The sequence below is a fragment of the Symphodus melops genome (genome assembly GCF_947650265.1).
Source record: "Symphodus melops genome assembly, chromosome: 7".
NCBI classification, from domain to species: domain Eukaryota; kingdom Metazoa; phylum Chordata; class Actinopteri; order Labriformes; family Labridae; genus Symphodus; species Symphodus melops.
The window spans coordinates 22239025-22259278 of NC_136697.1; the positions used below are offsets into that span (position 1 = coordinate 22239025).

At 39.4% G+C, this 20254-nt stretch overlaps 1 protein-coding gene across 1 annotated transcript in view; it reads left to right on the forward strand.

The window, feature by feature from the left end:
- The window catches only part of piezo2b (piezo-type mechanosensitive ion channel component 2b), a 75359-nt gene that overhangs the window by 18449 nt on the left and 36656 nt on the right, over positions 1 to 20254 (forward strand). Inside the window, exons 4-14 of the mRNA XM_079348496.1 lie at positions 162 to 204; positions 2887 to 3049; positions 4458 to 4719; positions 5117 to 5330; positions 9858 to 10026; positions 13587 to 13706; positions 15289 to 15324; positions 15839 to 15956; positions 17065 to 17246; positions 19086 to 19316; positions 19900 to 20020. Coding sequence (XP_079204622.1) covers positions 162 to 204; positions 2887 to 3049; positions 4458 to 4719; positions 5117 to 5330; positions 9858 to 10026; positions 13587 to 13706; positions 15289 to 15324; positions 15839 to 15956; positions 17065 to 17246; positions 19086 to 19316; positions 19900 to 20020 — 1659 coding nt within the window. The remainder of the gene's footprint in view (positions 1 to 161; positions 205 to 2886; positions 3050 to 4457; positions 4720 to 5116; positions 5331 to 9857; positions 10027 to 13586; positions 13707 to 15288; positions 15325 to 15838; positions 15957 to 17064; positions 17247 to 19085; positions 19317 to 19899; positions 20021 to 20254) is intronic.

The following is a 20254-nucleotide window of genomic DNA, read 5'->3' on the forward strand; positions in this document are numbered from 1 at the left end:
ATCTCTTCATACATGTGTGAAAGTTTTTTGTAGCCTTGAATGACCAGATTTAAATCAACCAGTGTTTATTTTTTGTATAATTCTGATTCTGTGTTGTTTAAAGATGATGGTAATATTTGATATATAAATACAATTATTCATAAACTAATTTTTTTTTCCAGGTTCCTCGTGGGAGAAGTCCATTCGACAAATTGGCTTTGAGAGGTAAGAAAATTATCTAACTAAATGAATGATACTGTCAACATTTAAACTGTATATAGATATAGATATATAGATATATATGAAAATCGTCAGAGGTCAGAAACGTGGCTCTGTTTGTTCAAGCAGCACGCTGCATTGTTTGTGCAGAGTGTCCTAAATATAGCAACTCCACAATGCAATTAAACACCACTTTCTGCATTTAGCCATGCTGGCTCGTCCTCTGACAAGCGTTATGATTGCTGCTAACCTGTCCCTGTGTGGATTCTTGATGAACAGTTAACCTAGTTATGTTTTAGCTGCTGTGTTGGTCTCCTCACACCCCGTCACCGTGTTGGTTTCCTATGTACGGGAATGTCCAAACTCAGCCACATCCTTTTTCCAGTACTCAACAGCCCTCGGTGGACAGTATACTGTAAGTGGTGGAAGTAGAGCCATAAACATTTGATCCGGTCTGCATTTACCTGTTTGTGTTGAGGATCATATACTGTATATACAATGTTTACTGCTGCATTTTCTGCATGAGCGGATACTTTCTCCTTTAACTGCCTCTGTGGAGGAAAATGCAGCACATTAGTCAGATGTATAGGAGGAATCTGACCTGTTTGAAACCATTGCACTCAAAACAGATCCTTCAGTTGTCTCAAGCCTGACCTTTCCGAATCCTCGAAATATACCAAATATTTAGATGGTTTACGACCGGTTTTGCTGTCTCTTAATGTGTATCCTTTCACTGAAGCCTCATGAGTAATTGGGCCGGCAGTGTGAGGCAGGACAGGTCTTAGCACTGCTGATGTTTTTGTAACTCTCTTGCATGATAAACAAGGGGAAAGAAGCAGTCATTAAAGTTTCTGGCTCAACCTTGTCCGGCTCTGACGGTTTCCATCTCTTTCATCTGTGTGAGGATGCACAAAGCCTCACGACAATAAAGCGCACGGAAAAAAGACGTCCTTGATGAGAGTTAAGTCACAAACAGCAGCCCAAGGCCCGACTATTTATCTGGGTGTGCGTTTTCCATCATGTTTGTTAGCACCCTGTTTTTCATCTTGTTAACTTTTATAAGCTTTGTATCCATTCAAGGCCAGAATGAGGCTGAAATGACCAGTTGCCTTACAATTCCTTCCAACTTTTGTCGGCTTTTGCTTGGTAGCCTGCTCTACAGAATAGTATGTTCTGTTTATTGTAAACAGTTTAACTGCACCAAGAGCTCAGCATGATACGTAGCCTAAAGAAAACACTTTGCTGGCAAAACACAGGATGCAGCGTGATTGTAGTAAAACTGAAATAGAAATTGGTTTGGATGATAAAAGTGAGTTTTAAAGGATTTAAAACCTGTTAGCCATTTTTGAGGACAACTTTTATTTGCTTTAATTGTACAATGCAATCATGACACCTCATAAAGCCTGTCCTCACGCAGCACCAACACATCCCAGCGACTCATTCAAAGCCTGAAGTTACTGCTGATGTCATGGCAACAGCTTGCCGCCACTGTTTAGCTTCCTGTTTGAACAACCCTTTTGGTATTTAGTTTAAGGTGAGCAGACTAATCAAATAACAAAAGTTACAAAAGCCTTGTTAGCCTACAGTAAAGCACAAGACTTAAAACATTGTTTTGTGTAAGACATTTTAATAAATAAATAAAAACCACACACCATGGCGACAGTGGCCTATTGATCTGTTATACAACCTTCTATAATGTTTAGTTTTGTCTTTTACATTATTGATCCTGAAAGGTGTAACTCTGAGGGCATCAATGCAATAATGACAATAAAGCTTTGTACAGCGTTAGTGTTTGGAGGAACTGCATACTTGATTGTTGTTGATGAAAATAATGAAGTGCTCACATAATATCTTAAGTAAGACATTAAATATGAAAACACCTTTTCAGTGTATTTAATGTATTCATGAAGTACAAAGGAGCATATTGTTCACCCGACTTAATCATCGACGATGTATTCAGTTTCTAAGGCTGTAAACAAAAAAATTAAAAAAAATACCTCATGGCCTCCTGGCTTTTTTTTTTTTCTTCAAATGGAATTTCACTCACATTTACATGCAGTGAGCCAGATTTCATTAAAAAGGGTGGTACTCCATATAAAAGCTGAAGCAATCAACACTACACATATTAAAACAACAGCTGAGTCATGGAAAAAAATGCACATTCTCATGTATTCGTGTGAACAGGTATTGTTTTCTGAGAGATATAAATTGCTGTTTTTATGAGCTTTAGTGCAACTCCAGCCGACGCAGACATGCGTTCAAGGAAAATGATGTTCAGTGACAACTTACCAGCTTTTTTTTAAAGGCTTTTTTTTTTTTTTTTTTTGATTGGACCGCTTTTTAAACAATCACAGACCCAAGATGATTGAGACAGACATCGTGGGTGATATGTGACAAATGTTCCAGTCCAGATGCAAACATGCGACTGCTCAGTAATTTCTGGGCCTCATCCAGAATTTATAAGCAACCACAAGTCCCGGGATTTCTTAAAAGAACTGTTTCATATTAAAAGTGATTGTCCGTAGACAGTTAGGGTAGTTGTACTCTGTCCCATTTTCCATCATTGAGTTTTGATTTCCATGTTGCTTCAAATCCCAATTCTGGGATGCATTGAAATAGATCTTTCTTATAGAAAACAGGCATCTGCTTTCTGTCACAACATGTCTTATATTTTGTGTTTGTCCTCAGTGTGATTGGTGCAGACGCAGGGAACGGCATCCGAGTGTTCATCCCTGACATCGGCATGTTCGTGGCCGGCTTGGCCATTTGGCTGCTGTGTCGTAGTCTGGTCCAGAAGAGGCCGGCTGAGGACATGGCCCAGTACAACACTGACTTTGATGCAGAGGAACAAGTGGGTTTCATTTGTGCTGACATGTATTGTCTGTCTCTCTGTTTGTATCTTAGTTGTCTAATCCATCCAATCTTACTTGTTTGTCTCTATCCCTGAAACAATTACCTCCTGAGGTAATCAGAGAAAACAGTATAAATCATCCAGAGGTTTAGAAACAAGACACAGAAGATCTGAGGTATTTCCTTTCGTGAATTATCAAATTTCTCATCCGATGAGTTGATTGCAAAGAAGCAATAAACAAAATGCTCATAGCATGGCGAAGACAACCAAACAAGAATTAGCCCGAGAGGAAACAATTAAAAAGGGAAAGACACAGTAACTCTGACATGGAACAACAAATGGACAAACATGAAACAAGTAGTAACTTCTCCTTGACAGCAGAGCAGGACAGAGCAGTACGAACTGTGTACTACTAGCTAACTTTCATTCTTCTAAACAAAACGTAAGATGATGAAAATGTTTTCGGAAGAGCAGTCTCTTAAATAGAACGACGATTAAAACGTTTCTCGCACACAAACAGCAGTGTGAACATGTGTACACAGGCGTATTGCATGATTCTTGACAAGGGGAAAAATAGGACAATGAGCTTTCCATCATTTACAGTTTGCAGTTAATGTTGACTGGCAGGCATGCAAACAAGTTATAACAGCTCAGCTTCTTCATCCTGACGGTGGTTTGAACTCGCTGACACGTCCAGTGAAGTGTCTTCTCTGTCCCCCTCTGAGCCTAAAAACTGGAAGAAGCAGAGCAGAAGTTTGTACGTAGCTTGTTCCCTCTGCGTGTTGATGACTTGGAAAACAGCCCTCATCTGCTGCCGAGTCCTACTGACTCTTTATGACTCACTGTTAATTAAATCCACATTTACTTTCACTTCTAATGTGCTGCTCATGCTGGCACAGATGGCCCCACTTCCCATTACAGCGAAGAAACACCAGGAATTCACGTGTCGATCCGGCGTTGTGTTTATTCCTGCCACGAAGCCGTCTGAGCTGAAATTGGTTTTTGATTCCAGCAGCAGTTTTACCACCTCGGTCTGTCTTTGTCTAGCGCCTTTTGTGTGCTTTATAAGTCACAGGAAATGGCTCACTAGTCATTATGCCTTTAAGTTACGGAGCTGAAAGAAGGGACACACAGTTGGTTTGAAAGTGCAGCCAAGGAAGAGCTGGCTGTATTACATCATGAGCAAACAGGGGAAAAACATCTGCCAGGAGTTGCTCAGATATGTCAAACAACCGCATAAACCACACATTTGTTTAAATAATCTGGGCTACATGGCGAACATGCCCCAGAAATGCTGCCAACTGGGAGGACTACCTGTAGGAAACAGTTTTCAGCACCATGGAGAGCTCAGACTGCACAATCATTCATTACTGGAATATAACGCGTCACTGTCATCCATCCCGCAAAGGAGGAAGAGGAGAAGCTAAGCCTGGACAACAACATCCTGCTCGAGGAGGACCTTGATGCAGGGTACGAGGCCGAGGAGGATGAGGAGGACGAGGAGCTGGACGAAGAAGAGGAGGAAGAGGAAGAGGAGGAGGCGAAGGAGAGCACGAAGATGAAGGTCCTGCGGCACGTGGCGCAGGTCGCATCCAAAGTGAAGGAGGTTATCGGGAACTTGATCACCACCGCTGGGCAGGTGGTGGTCACCATCTTGTTGGGCATGACAGGTGAGCAGCTGTGCATGTGGTGAAGTGAATCCACATGTTGATCCTATTTCATCACAATCAGTATGTTTCTGTGATTTTTTTTCTTTAGCAACTCAAAAGTAATGAAATGTGAAGGTCTGCTTTCAAATTCTCTAAACTTGCTTGAAAAACACTGTGGAGTTTTAAATAGTTAACGTCCCATAACTTTATCTTCTAGATGCTTTTGAATGTGTTTTAATGGGGTTGTGATTTTGTATATTTCTGGTAAAGGAGGGTTGAAATTTGAATGGGACTGAAACAAACATGAATATGTTGTAAGAAGAAAATCGAGTACAGTTCAAAAACAGCTCATTAATAACGTATCTTGAAACAGTATTTGTTTGAACCTGCTTCTAACGCTCCCTTTTCGTGTTTGCAGGAATCATACTGCCCTCGTTGACCTCAGCTGTTTACTTCTTCATCTTCCTGTTCCTTTGCACCTGGTGGTCTCTCTGCCGGACCTTCGACACACTCATCTTCAGCTGCATGTGCGTGCTGATGGCCATCTTTAGCGCTGGACACCTCATCGTCCTCTACCTCTACCAGTTTCAGTTCTTCCAGGAATCCATTTCACCGGACGACAGCTACATCAGGTGACAAAATAAAATGCCATTAAGTTCTTTTATCTTCTATCTTCTGCGTTACCTTGTGTGTTTTCTGTCTGTCTTTTAGCGTAGCTAGGTTTTATTTGAGCAAAGTTTAAATAATAGACGTTTTATCATTTAAAAGTGTGAGTGAGAGTTTAAACTTTCTCTCACACTAGAGCTCAATCAGAAGAAATTAAAACATACCAGCAACATATATTCTGGGTCTTATTTACCAGGAAACATTAATAGAACAAGCCCATACTTCGGGTGTCTGGCTCCTTAATAATGGGAAAACACATGATGTGATGATAGTGCTCAGCCAGACCTCCTTTGACTGTACAATGATTATTGCACCCAAGGCAAGTTTGTTTAAACGATGATAAATATTTACTATTGTTACAAACAAGAAGGAAAAGGCGATGCAGCTGGAGGGGGAAACTGTATATCTTTATTCTATTCACAGCACATCAATATCAGCAGCAGAGCTTTTAGGCTCTTCACTACAACAAGTGTTGTTTCATTATGCATGAGAGAGGAGACAATCAGCTGTCTGTGGCTGCAGCAGTAAAACGTTGTGGTTGGAGTAACGCCACATAGTTGCACATCTTTCCAACATATGTTAGTCACAGTTGTGATGAATGCAGAACAATAGAAAGGAACTCGACTCACTCACAACCGCAAACACAGACAAGGCTATTTAATCACTTATTCAAGAAATATGAAGGATAGCACATTAACATGCTTTTTCCACTATGGCAGCAAAGAGGAAGCATGTAAGCATGCAATGTGTATTATTCGTAGATGAAGTGACTTCATTGTCAAATCAGAATTACGAGAAATGTTTTTATGAAAAAGTATTTACTCTTATTGTCTGAATTCAAGAGACGCTGGTACCTCAGAAATAGAAGATCTTATTTAGGCCATTAAGGGAAGCAGACATGCCGTGACTAGTTTATTTATTCTAGTTTTATTATGGTTTGACACTGCAGCTTCATGCTTGGGCAATTTACACTAAATTGCCCCCACTGCTTAATTGGCAGCTTATGAGTGCGTATGAATGGGATTAGTTACTTCTGATGGTCACTTTACAAAGCAACTCCTTTCAGTGTGTGAATGTGTAGCTGTGACCTGCTGTGCAAAAAGTGATTTGAGTTGTCAGAAGGCTAGAAAAGTGCTATCCAAGCTCAAGTCCATTTATCATTTAAAAAAGATAATCAACAGCTGCCCAGATGTGATACATTTACAAAATGTTAAAAGGTCTACAAATTCCCCATTTTGTCTTTAAGATGTTTTTCTTTGGCAGAGACAACAGTACTGAGATGTATTTACTCGGTCACCAGTTACAAAGATACAGTTTTAAATTTAAATTATATACCATTTCCAGATCATTTTCTGTTGTAAGTGAGTGAGTAGTAAAAAATAAAGTTGGATTTCTTCAATGGAAATCCCCTTCAAAAACTCCACAGAACAAACAGTTAAAGTTTAAAAAAAAGAAGAAGCTCTGAACAGAAGTTCATTTAACTTGCAGCACCTAATCTGAATCTTTAATTCATGACGCTTTAAAACCTCAGCAGCAGCACTGTAGCTATTGTTTCACAGTAGCTTTTGTCTCAGTGCCCTTGGTGTTGCAGAGTTGTATTGATCTCACGGTTTCTCATTTGAAAGCTGTGCTGCTGCGTGTCAGGACCGAGGCTATTTACAGCTATGTTTAGTTCAAACTGCCTTGGACAAACCTTGTGTCCTTCCCATCCCTCTCCTGGTTTAGATGGCAGATAAGGTGTTATTACACTGCTGCATTGATGGGTCTCTTGTTAAATAAGACTTATTAGAATGAACTGACATCCCTCGCACCATCTGCACACTTTTAAAACTCTACATCCTGTTGTGTATATAAAGCTCCCTCCTGAGAGTTGGTAACTGACCCACATTATTTATACAGAATCAGTCATGCACAAAATTTCCAGCAATGATGACAATTCCACGTTTAGTTTAACCCCACCTCCCTCAAAAAACATTACAATCACTTTTTTCTATATATTATAATGAAGGAAGTTTTGGAAAGTGTACCACAAGCTTCTTTAATAGCCATTAACATGAACAAGGGAACTATTCCATCATCTGCCCTTCTCCTCAAGTGTTCATGTTGACTTTCCACGGCACTGAGGTATTCCTGTCGTCTGCTGTGCAAAGCTTTGGCCCTATGTCATGATAAAAGCATGACATTTTCATCTGATCCAGCCTGTTTCCTCTCTGCACGCTCTCAGGCGGACACAGGGAAACTCTTACAGACGTAAATGTGTGCAGCCCCCCCATTGGACAATAGGCCACCTCAGTGCCTGTCCTAATTGTGCTTGTTGACAGTGACTTGGCCTTGCTGTCTGCCGGGTGTTGAGTGAGACTGTTGAGAGGTCTGGCTTCGACTCTGCTTCCTGCCTCCCTTCCTTACAATGGAAGTCCCCAGTCATGTGACTAGCTACATGTGGCCTTCCCCAACTGCAACAAGAAACCGTTCAGGAAGTGTGATGGGGTCAGAGGGGGGTGTTTACTCCTCCACATGGCAAAGAAAGAAAAGACTTCGGGCGCATATAAATCTGTGTGGTTGTCAGTGGAAGACGTCAGTGCCCTTCCTGTTGAGCAGATGACCTTTATTCTGCTCAGAGGAAAAGGAGGGAATCATGTGGCATCCTTTGTGGTACAAACAGATTTTTCAGCCCCTGTACATTTCACAGATTCCAGGATTAGGGCGTAGAAAATGATTTGTTTAGCAGGAATGCTTTGAAGTACACATTTCTAATCAGAACCAAATACTACACTTCAATTATCAAGCTGTTAACATGAAGGCATTAAAATGTTAGAATCTTAAATGATGCTCTTTTTACTGTAGCTTTACTTACTAACCTTTTTTTGATTGGTTGACATTGTGATAACATTTTGAAGGCAGTTTGATACTATCTGTTAAGAGCATAAGGGCCGATATTGAAAAAACTTCCAAGAACTGAATGTTCAGTTGTTCAAAACATACCTCCTTTAATCATGACTAATACCGATTTACCGATTAACTAGATTAGCTGAGTCTCAAATCATTGGAGTGTTTTGGGATGGGAGCATGCTTTGAAATGTTGTCCAGGCATGAACTTCTCAATATCTCAACCAATTGGTTTTATAAACCTGTTTATTTCTTTGTCTATGGAAATCATCTTTGGATTCTTCTGCCAATTGGACATGCCAAGTAAACTTCCAAAATGACACAGAAAGGAGGCATGTGTATTTAAAGCCTGTCTTTATCATACCAGTATATTACCTTCACACACACACACACACACACACACACACACACACACACACACACACACACACACACACACACACACACACACACACACCATTGTAGGGGAAATGCCCCAAAATAACTGATTTACACAGGATGTACAGTAATATCATGAATGGGTTGAAAAGCAAACTAAGGGTGTGGTAATGATTCTCAATCTGGTCATCCAAGGAGGTTAATATACTACTAATAAAAAAAATCAAAGCCTCATGTTCAGCTCTAGAACTCTTCACAAAGACTTTGATTTGAAGGCTCTTTACGGGCCAGAGGAGGGGAATGTTTTTGGCATTACCAGGACAAAGAGTCTTTTCCCATTGATTTCTAGAGAGGTCTTCTGGGCTGGTAACCTCAGATAACATGGTGAAACCAAGCCAAGATATATTTTATTAAACCAAAAGACAACCTGACTCTGCAGGTTCCCTTTGCAAATTGAGGTGTCCATCACCTCATTTATTTTGGCTTTACTTCTGGAATCAATCACTAGATTTATAGACGAAGAACTCTAAACGCTCCTACACTGGATAGAATGTAATGAATTAAACTGTACACTTATCTCAATGAAAACAACCCCTGATCTATTACATTGGACCAGTTTACAAAAGATTGAAGCAATAGTATTCATGTGTTCAAAGGAAACACAATTTAAGGAAGACAATCTTTTTAGTCCTGATTCAGTTGGTTTAAAGAGAGTTTAAGTATTGTTTTAACCTGGGCTTCAGGAATAAGGACAAAGCTTCTCTTTTTTCAGGTACATGTATAAACCCTGGAACCACTTGATTAGTTAAGATTTGATTTCTGAGAGACAATAATTGGTTGCATTTTTTTATGCAATACTTTTTATGTTTTATCGGTTTTATGTATAGGTCTGTGAAAAATCAGAAAGCAAAGAAAAATGATGATCACTAATCCTCTATCTTATGTTACTATGAATGTCTTGATTTTTCTGACCAACTTTCTATAGTCCCCCAATAGAGTCCATATATGTTAGACAACAAAGCTGTTTTTTATTGTGCTTAACTGTTGTAGCTACATATATCTTTAAAAGAAACTACAAGTTGTATTCACAGAAAGCATTAAACCCTTCCACTGCAATTATTTATCTTTATGTTTAAGACCTGTTAACTTCATTCTGAACGTTTCTGATGTCATATCTTCAGTGCTATGCTTGTTTCTATCCTCATATTTCTGTCTGTCTGTCTCTGCAGTGTATTTGGCATCTCTCCCATTGTTCAGAGCAACTGTTCCTACACATGGAAGCTCATTGTGCACCCGCAGCGTATGTGGTACCACTTTGTCAATCCCATCATGCTGCTGATCCTCTACTACACCCTGGCCACGCTCATCCGTCTCTGGCTGCAGGAGCCCATCGACCAGGTGAGGACAGCAGACGCAATTAAATCAAAACACAAACATTTACTGGAAAATATGTCGATTATTTGGCCAGAGAATGTACTCTGTGACTCGATGCATGGGTTTACCGTAAAATTAACAAAAACAAAGCTACAAAATGAAATCATTGTTTTTAAGACATGAAGAGTCTTTAATGAAAAATGTATCCTGATGAAACACTGGTAATAAATCTTGTAATTAATTGTACATTATTTAGAGTGCGATGATGCCTGAGTCACCAAAGTTAGACAATAAAAGATTTGTTCTGGAGTCTGAGAGTAAAATGTTTCAGATAAAAACCTCAGTTCTTTAAAAATCACAGAGCAAAAGCATCATTCATGATTCTTTTTTCGAGATAGTGTAATTTTTTCAAATCAAATTTTTTTTTTACTCTGTTTCTGTTCATAACTCTTTGCAAAGTGCACACAGTTCACACCAAGCTATCAGTCAGTCAATCTTTATTTGTATTGAACCAATTCATAGACAATTTTACAGAAAGTGCAGGTCCAGACATTCAAAGACTTAACATGTTTCCACCATGAGCCCGGCACTAAGCAACATTAGGACAGTTAGAGTGGCAAGAAAAAGCTGCCTTTAAGATGCAGAAACCTTGAGTAAAACCAGACCTGTCTTGAACATCAGCCATCTGCCAGATCTTGGGCTTGGAAATGATGATAGAGGGAGATGCAGGAAGCTATGTGTGCATTAGTGAAGGTATTCTGTGTGATGCTGCAAAACAGCTGAGTGACCAGACTGTAAAAAAAAAAAAAAGATAATTGACAACTCTTAGTCATAGACATCACAGCTGAGAAGAATAACGACTGTGTTAGAAGTCTGAGGGTGTTTTTATTTTTAAAAACTTGATTTAACTGCTGGGAAAGTACAACCTAAAACAAAAAAAAACAAGAACAGGATGTGATTAAAACATAACAAATGAAGTGTTTGAATGAGCTCCTGTGTTTGCGTTATTGTAAAAGAAGTGTGCATGCAGGCAGCCAGGAGACGTCAAAGATCTGAAGCTGCTATTTGGCACACAACACCTCCATAAAGCTCGTCAGTAAATTCCAGACAGAGAACTGAAATAGAAGCAGATTGAATTAAACGGACAGCCAGGTGGCCTCGTGAGCAGAGAAACTGTATTGATGGACGCTTACATGAGCATCGATCTGTCCGCCGTAGCTCAGGTGTTATCTGAGACACTGTTGTTCTAATTTTGACAGAGCGTGAAGGGAGGTTGAATCTTGGCACCTCGTTCCAGTGTTACAGTGCTGCACAGGGACAGAGCAAATATAACTGTTGCATAATAACTCCACTGACTTATGAAGCTATTTGGCCTTCTGGAAGGTGTCGGTGCAAATATTAATAAATGTATCTCTGACCATTATAGAAAGTACACTTGATTATTTCAGTCAGTTGTTCCTGCGTCTTCGTTCCTTATTACTTGGTAAATGTCTGACGTCCTAAATTAAAGGATAGGATTACAGTTTTTAGCATCCAGGCTACCATATGTGCGTGAAACAGTATTTAATGGCTGTTATCATCAGACTGGTCCACACTGTCTTTTAAACATCATATTTCTCTTTTTTATTATTTATAATGTCTTTTAATCCCTTCCAAATATCATTCATCTAAATGTCACTGAAGACTAAATCGTTGTGCTGTTAATTGACTCGTTTTACTCCTACCCCGCAGCAGAGGTGACAGACATATACAATAATGTAGAAATGATCAGTCTTCTGCCTGAAGGTCTTTTGTAGGTCATATGGAGACATCAGACTTAATTTCAGTCTGTTTCATGACCAACTACAAACTCCCCACAGGAGCTTTAAATTGAATTTTATGTTCAACCAAAGCCCCCTCCGCCTCATTTTATTGGATTAGCTAATTTTCTATCAGTATACAATCAATAAAGTTTTATTTTCTCATATCATTGGGGATACATAAAAACTCCCTTAGACAGACACTTGAACACCTCTGTGATGAAACCAAAACTACCCATCTGGCTTTCAAAATGATTACGGGATTTTTGATTAAAAAAAATTACCCTTCAAAGGCTACAAATGCCTCCACCTTTACTTCATTCTAACTCACATGCTATGACAGAATGAAACGTGCTGCTGCTCTCAGTGATATGTCGTGCAATGTGGTCAATCTGTAACGCTGAGAACTCCCGCTGCTCAATTTAACTTTTCGTTAAACCTCAGCGCTCGGGGCTCAGCTCCTCCGTCCTGTAATGGAGTTATAGATTAGTGTTTTTATAGTGGGGTCAATACTTCCCTGTAAACCTGCAGGACTGTATGCATTATTGATCCCATCTCAGAATGTGTATGTGTGTGTTTGGGTTTTTACCTACACTAACACTTTAAACAATAATAAAACATGATTAGAAGATAAATCAGCAGCTGACAGGTTTGCTCGATAGCGAAGATGCCGCGTTATGATTAACGTCGTCTTCGACGAAAAGGGAAACCTGGACGCTCTGTTAACATTTTGCAGTTCATTTAACACTTGCATTTGTAATTAATTATCAGTGTTTAGTCAGTAGTCCTTCACCAACACGGTAAGAATAAACACAATGAGATACAGTTTGCTTTATTAACACCCAAATTCCCTTGATACAACATCTTGTGTAAAGGACCGGGTTAAATAAGGAATGGTTAAAAAAATGTAAGGACATTGACATACTGAACTAAACTGAAAAAAATAAAAAATAAAATAATGAAAATATTAGTAAAATTAGATAGATAGATAGATAGATAGATAGATAGATAGATCGAACATGTATAGAACATGATAGAACATGTACACCATGTAGAACTGGCACTTTGGTTAGATCAGTTATTGCACAGAAAATTAAACAAATTAAATCACAACCTGTGTGTTGCAAAGAATGTTTGAATATAACTTATGTAGGTATGATTGTTTTAAGAGCTGAGGAAAAAGTGTACAAAGACAACACTGACAAAACAACAGAAGAATTAAATAAGATTTGTGTTATATCATCAGAGAGGAACTGAAGACTGTCAATGGACTGAAGACGTAAAGGAGCATAATCATTTATATTTAAAAAAAAAAAAGACTGTCGCTCAAAAGTTTGATAAAATGACATTTCTTTCTTTTTTTCCCCTCTGAATGTTTATTTGGGGTGGGGATGTGTGGAGTTAACTAATAATATAAAAGCCTGAAACTATACTGAGAATAACTGATCTCACCTTTGAGCAGAAGCAGAAAATTCATCCTTATAACTAAAACATGTGAGTAAATTCCTTATTTGGTTTAGCAATATTTCTTTGTATTTGAGCCACCTGAACACAGCAAAGAAGGAAAAAGAAATACAGAAAATCTGTTTCACAAATACCAATTTTTTGAAGTTCCTCTTTTAAAAGGTCACCCAGCTCCTCCTGTGTTTCTGCACTATAAAAGAGCGTTCAATAGAAGACTATTAAAACTGTGTCTCTTGAGAGTATCAGCTCTGTGGCACAATAGTGGACTGATCTAAGACTTGAGCTGTGAAGGTATTTATCATCCTATCTTTGTTTTTACAGGATGACAAGGACGAAGATATGTGCGAGGAGGAAGATCTGGATGGAAACAGAACGAATAACTCTGCCAACAGGAAGAGGCAGCTGTGGTGGGAATCACGGCAGGGCACAGATGAGAGAAATGTACGGCAAGGTCGACACAAAGGCGCATTTAACAAAGTATTGATTATTGGTTAGGTCATGAAATATGCAATCATCTTTTATTGAGCTTACATATACACAAACCATTTGCTGGATGTCATTTAGCATCTAGCATGAACACATACTGGTGGATTTTTCTGACTTTCTACCACATGAGAACATGAAACATTCAAGCAGCCTTGAGAATAAAAAACCTTTAGCAACAAGCTTTGCTGCTATAAAACCAGATATCACAGCTCCTCCTTGTATTCTCACAACTGATAACTAATGTTGGTCTGCAACAATTTAGTTCAGTTGAGCTTTAAAACAGCCAAGGACGGATTTGGATTTGTTTCTTGAAATGAGCGTTTAATGAGGCTGGCCTAAAAGAAACAAACATAAAAAAAGGAAAAGTAGGAATTTAGTTCAGCACCAAATGTCCCCAGCAGAAAATCCTATAACAACTAATTAAACATAGAAAATCTGTCTCATCTCACAGCCTTCTCCTGAGGAGTGACAAAAACAGACCGAGCTGGGGTTTTTTTTGCCTTTATTTAGAGGTAGGACAGTGGATCGAGTCAGAAATTAGGGAGAGAGACAGTGGTGACAGATGTGCAGGAAATGAGCCAGAGGTTTAATTCAAACCCGGGGTGGCACGCTTGGAGGACTACAGCCGGCTTTATGAGCCAATCAGGAAGATGGTGTTTAATTAATGCCACTTTGAAAATCTCCACTCTGCAATTATCTGGAGAAAATCCGACTCAAGTATGATTTAGCAAAAAACACCCAAAACTACAGTCATCAAAATCAACTCTCTGAAGATGCATAATCAAAAACCAAATATTCAAGAAGTACGTTAATTAAACATGGACTGTTCTTTTAATTTAATCAGAAGATTACTCATATAGTTCATATTGAAATAACACCTCCTTAAAGAACCTCCAGGAGTAAATCACTTCACGTACATGTATGAAGGTTGATCCATGTGCATCTTTCTCTCAGCCTAAGTATCAATCATTATTAAAGATGTTTTGATGTGTACAATGTGGCAAACGAGACTGTGGGATCCACGGCAGGATGGAAAAAGCTTTATTATTCTTGCACTGAAAAAAGGACTCGACAGAACTAAACCTTTGTTAAAGTCTAAGTTCAAGCTGAAATTGTTGTCTGTTTGCCAACTTTTTCCAAGACTCATCCCTGGAAAGATTTCAGCTGAAAATGCACAAACAAACTCATTCTCTCTCTCTCTCTCTCTCTCTCTCTCTCTCTCTCTCTCTCTCTCTCTCTCTCTCTCTCTCTCACACACACACACACACACACACACACACACACACACACACACACACACACACATATTCTGACCTTGTTCTCACATCAAGGTCCGTAGTCTGTCTCCACCGGCCACCTCCTGAGGTTTAAAAGCTTTTAGGATGTGCAGACGCAGATGAGTGATGGGCTCGATTTACAGAGTAGTGCTGCTCGACTTTGTTCCTGCTTATCAGCGACTATAAAGAACGAGCAGGCCTTTGACTTCAGCAGCTCATCGATAACACACCTTGCCTTGTATGCTCTTTTCTCCTCCTAGCTCCTCTCCACTCAGGATGGCATCAGTACAACTGAGGTGGGGGCTGCTCTGGATTGAATTTGTGCTTCTTATTCCCTCCCCCTGACCCTCAGTCTTGCTGCAAGAAAAGGAAACGCTTCACATTGCTTTTCACACGGCTTTAAACGTCTCACACACTGTGCACTACTCTGTACACCAGAGTGTTTGACTAGAGCACCAACTACCTTAAACTTTACAAATACAGTCTCTTGTATTCTCTATGTATCTAAAGGACAAAAATGAAGCAAATATCAAAGAAAAAAACAGTTTTTAAAATATGTTTGTTTAAATGAAGGAATTTGCAGTGTGAAGAGCAATAACCCCTCCCTTTATTGCCCTACAAAGCCAAAGAGTGGTTGCAGACATTTAAATAAAGAGTACTGTTATTTAGTGTTTTAGTGACATCAAAGCTGTTACTCCTGTTTGCCTTTGTGGGGCTGATGGCTAAACCGTGGCGTGGTGTGATTCCTCTTTTAAAAAAAACCCTGCAGGGAACAGAAACCTTTTTGTAATTTCTGATGATGTTTGACAGGCTGTGCCAACCTCAAACGGGACGTCGTTTGAATTCGTCACCACTGAGAATGGACCCGTCTGTCTGGATTTGTACTCGACACCGCAGTATAAAATGGACCCGAGCGGCGATGGTACAGGTGAGCAAATTACTCATAAAGCAAATATCAAAGTACCTGTCTGAGCTCCTCCACCGGCACACTCCCAACCTGCACTCTTAGGTCTGCTGATACACCCCCCCCCCCCTCAACCATCGTTCCTCGGGGGACAGGGCAGCTCCCACCCTCTGGAACATCAGATACTCCCCAACACTCACCTCCTTCAAGAAACACCTAAAACTCCCCTCTTCTTCATCATCGCCTTCAACCACGAACAATCTCAACTCTCATCCTCCTGAATTATTTCTCGTTTTGTTTTGTTTTAGTTGTTATTCCTTGTTAAGCACCTTTGAGTATTTCGAAGAGTGCTATATAATTATAGTAAGGCCCCTTATGCTATATATAATGTCAATGTGACTATGTAGAATTAGTTTACTGTACAGTTTAAGCATACGTGAGTAACTCCTCGGGTTAGGGATGGCAGGGTAACTCACAGTCTGGTGCATGGCCCTTTCATATAATGATGTGTAACAACATCTGATTCATTGAAGACTACAAAATGTCCCTAATAAGATACACTTCAGTATTTATATATATATTAACTGCACTGTGGTGTCAGTTTTATCACTTATCCCACTTGAATCAGCACTTTACTGAGTTTGCATGTGACAGTCTAGTCTGAGGCTGAGCGGTGCCGCCTGTAAATGGAGCCATTTCAAGTCTTCTAAAGGAGCTTTTTTAAAGAGAGAGAAAACATCTTGAGGGACATCACAACATTGCCTTTCACCACAACATTAACACTTGAGTTACCACACACACATAATCACATAACTCTTTATATATCTCGTACTTTGCAACTGCGGGCTATTTTTTAAACTTCCTGTTTTGTAGAACAAATAAAAGCTCAAAACAAAAAAAGGCTAGCGTGGCAACGAAGCTGTTTTTTTCCACGTTGTGGAATAAACAGGGAGGATAGTTTGGCCTACAATGCGTTGCACAGATCTGGACTGTTCTTATCTAAATGAGTGCCTTGCAAATTGTTTCAAACTTTTTCCAGGATTTACACTTAATCACTTGAGTGCCTCTCTGAACTTTATAATCCCAATGAGCCCTATAACTAACAGTGAGTTGTTTTTCTGTGTCCAACCAGAGAAGAAGGACGAGTGTGTGTATGAAGTGTGTTTGCCTCCCGAGGATTCAGCGTTGGAGGGAGGAGAGGAGAAGTCTGAGGACACAGAGGATGGAATAAAGAAAAGAGGAGTCGGTGCGATGGTCAAAATCTTCCACTTCATCATGAAACAGAGCTACATCTGTGCTCTTATAGCAATGATGGTGAGTAATAAAGCCCACAGATGGCGTTTCGGACAGAAACAAATGAACCATTGCTAATAAAGATTTGACAGTTGTTTTCCAGTTTGTATTAACGGTTTAATTTGACGTGAAAAGAATGCAGCACTTTAAGTGAAAGTAACAGGTCTAAACCCACGGACCTGCTTGAAACATGCTGGTGTAATTAGCAGAAGCCAAACACTCCTGCCTCCCTCATCAACTTTGATTAAGATACCTTTGAGCAAGGCACTCAACCCTTCTGTGCTCCAGTGGAACCACTGGCCGACCAACAGCAGGAAAACTGTGGTTGTGCTGGGCAGCTTCTGTGGCTGAATATCTGGCATGATATGACTAAAAGGGAGCATGTGTTCTTAGTTCAGACATTCCTGGGTGAATCATAGTTAAATGAATTTGACGAACAGCTACTTTTTTGACTTGATGGTGGTTTGGGAGCACTCAGACTCTGTAATTCATTAAATGGCAGATGGAAAGTGGATTTTTTTGATTGCAGCAAAGAAATGAAAGTGCAGCTAAACACGTTGAAGTGTACCGTCTGCAATGAAAGGAAATCTAAAGAGGATTTAAGTAACCGTTGTTTACATCTTTACGTAGTAGATAAATATCACAGATATACTCTCACATATGGAAATCAGACACATATTGATGGAACTTTTCTGAGAGCGCTTTCTCCTACATTGAGAGCAAATGTCCATAATTGTGTTCATGTAAGTAGAAAAATGAGTTTATAAAAAGTTATCACCAACTTTAATTTAGAGCTTGTTGGCTTAGATCGTGATGACTCATGAATTCAGTATTTAGTTCTGGCTAAAGAGCAGTTCTTCTTGTTTGTACATCGAGTTCCGTGTTCTTCTTTCTCTCTGCTTACTCTGACTGAATGCAACAGTGTTCACAGAAAAGTATTTCAGGAGCTCTTTTTTTTTTTAGGGAAAAGGAAATCAAAAGGATTTTTTTTTTAAGAAAACATATTCTCCTCTGCCTGTATACATTCATATTTACTGAACTATGCAGACCTATGGAGAGCTAAGACACTCAAACAATGATGACAAACTTTATTGAATTAATTTAGGATTATTTATAAGACTAAGTTTTTTCCAAGATTGGGACAAAAAATCGACAGATATATTCGAGTCCTGCCTCATGCAATAAAGTTGGCGTCAAGTATGAATATTCTCATACAACAAAATGCAAAACAGACAGCAATTGTCCTTTTTAGGGACAATTTGTAAACTCTAGTTAATCATTGTAATATCACTATAAAATTACACTGCATTATATTAAATATGGCAGAGTTGTTGTATCCTTATGTTGCTATGACCACGGCCTTGTGTCGGTATCGTATCCGCTCCTATTGAGAGTAACCCTGCGAGCCCTTCCCCTAATGTCCAATATGTTTTTATGGTAACTCAATCAAATGAATCAGTCTGTGTTACTCACAGAGAGGAGGAGTTTCCTTTACTTAGAGCTGTGCTGGCAATGCCTACATGTACCAAGATGCATTGGACGCTTTACTTTATTAACTTGTCTGAAGACACTGAAATGTTTCCTCATCCTCTGAACACATATTCTGGAAGAGATTATAATACAATATAGTTTTATTAAGTATATAAAATAAGATTTGGACTAGAAATCCAACCTTAAACAACCTTTTTTTTTTTTTTTCACACTTTACAAACTATTGAGAGTTCAGTTTAAGAATTGACAAACATGAGAAGTACCTTACAGATCCAGCTATTGATCCTGTCTTATTCTGAAATACATGATCTGCCAAACTATATCACAAGGCATATTCTGAGTTTGTTTTCTATGATTGGCTCTCTTCAGGCATGGAGCATCACATACGTCAGCTGGCTGACGTTTGTCTTCCTCATCTGGTCTTGCACGCTGTGGATGGTGCGAGACAGGAGGCGATACGCGATGCTGTCTTCTCCCTTCATGGTGGCCTACGGCAACCTGCTGATCGTTCTGCAGTACATTTGGACTTTCGAGAACATGAACAGTGTCTCGGGGCTCTTTGTCAAGAAGAAAAACCCTTTCCACTCGCTTTCATCCAAGGTTTGGGACGAGAAAATTAAGAATGCTCTTTCTTTTGGAGCGGGCATTTCTGTTGGCTCTCTATCATTAGCACTAACCTTTAGAGTAATGCATGTGATCTAGAAACATGTTAAAGAGAGTTTCTGAGTGCAGCTAACAGATTCCTTTCTGTGACACGTAACATTGTCAGGCTGTCTCTTCGGTAGTCCATTAATTAGCAAAAAGAGGAAAATCATGCCGTGTAGTCGTGAAGGAGAAGGTCAGGTTTGTAGTGTTTTGACATGTTTTGGAATAGTTCAAAGACTTTCATGTTGGCAAGCTCTGAACCTGACCTAAATGGGGAGTAGGTCACCACACACGCTGTGACTTTGGTATATTCCTGCTACTTCTTAATTAAACGGTGCACAATGTGTCAGAGAAGTCATTAACATCCAAGGTTTGGAAACTCAATTCTGATTTGTTTGCTCGTTCTTTGTTTTGGCCACCTGTTATGTGCTCTCAGTGAGTTAAAGTAAATGCAGATGATTTGTAGGTTCATCTCTTCGTTTCTTTTCTTTTCTTGCTGCTCATCTGTTTGTCCAAACATTTCATCTATTGTGTGAAGGTTCTGTGTCTGCTGAGCTTCTGGCTGCTGCTGAGACAAACGCTCACAGAGAGACAAGAAAAACAAAAAGAAGACAGTGCTGGTCTCTCAGACGTTCATGTGGACGAGCAAGAGAAGAAGGGTAAGCTCTTATTTCTTTAACGCTAGAATAAGAACTGTTCATTAGTTCATTAGTCTATGAGCTCTTACTAGAAAATCAACACAATTATACCTATCTCAAAAACGTTTTTGTCATTTATTAATATGTCTGGTTAAGTGAGGAGGGAGCCAGTTTTTTTCTTACATTTTTAAAGAGCTGGATTGTGAAAATAAAATCAATGAATCACTTACAGAAGGTTTTATATCCAGAGATTAC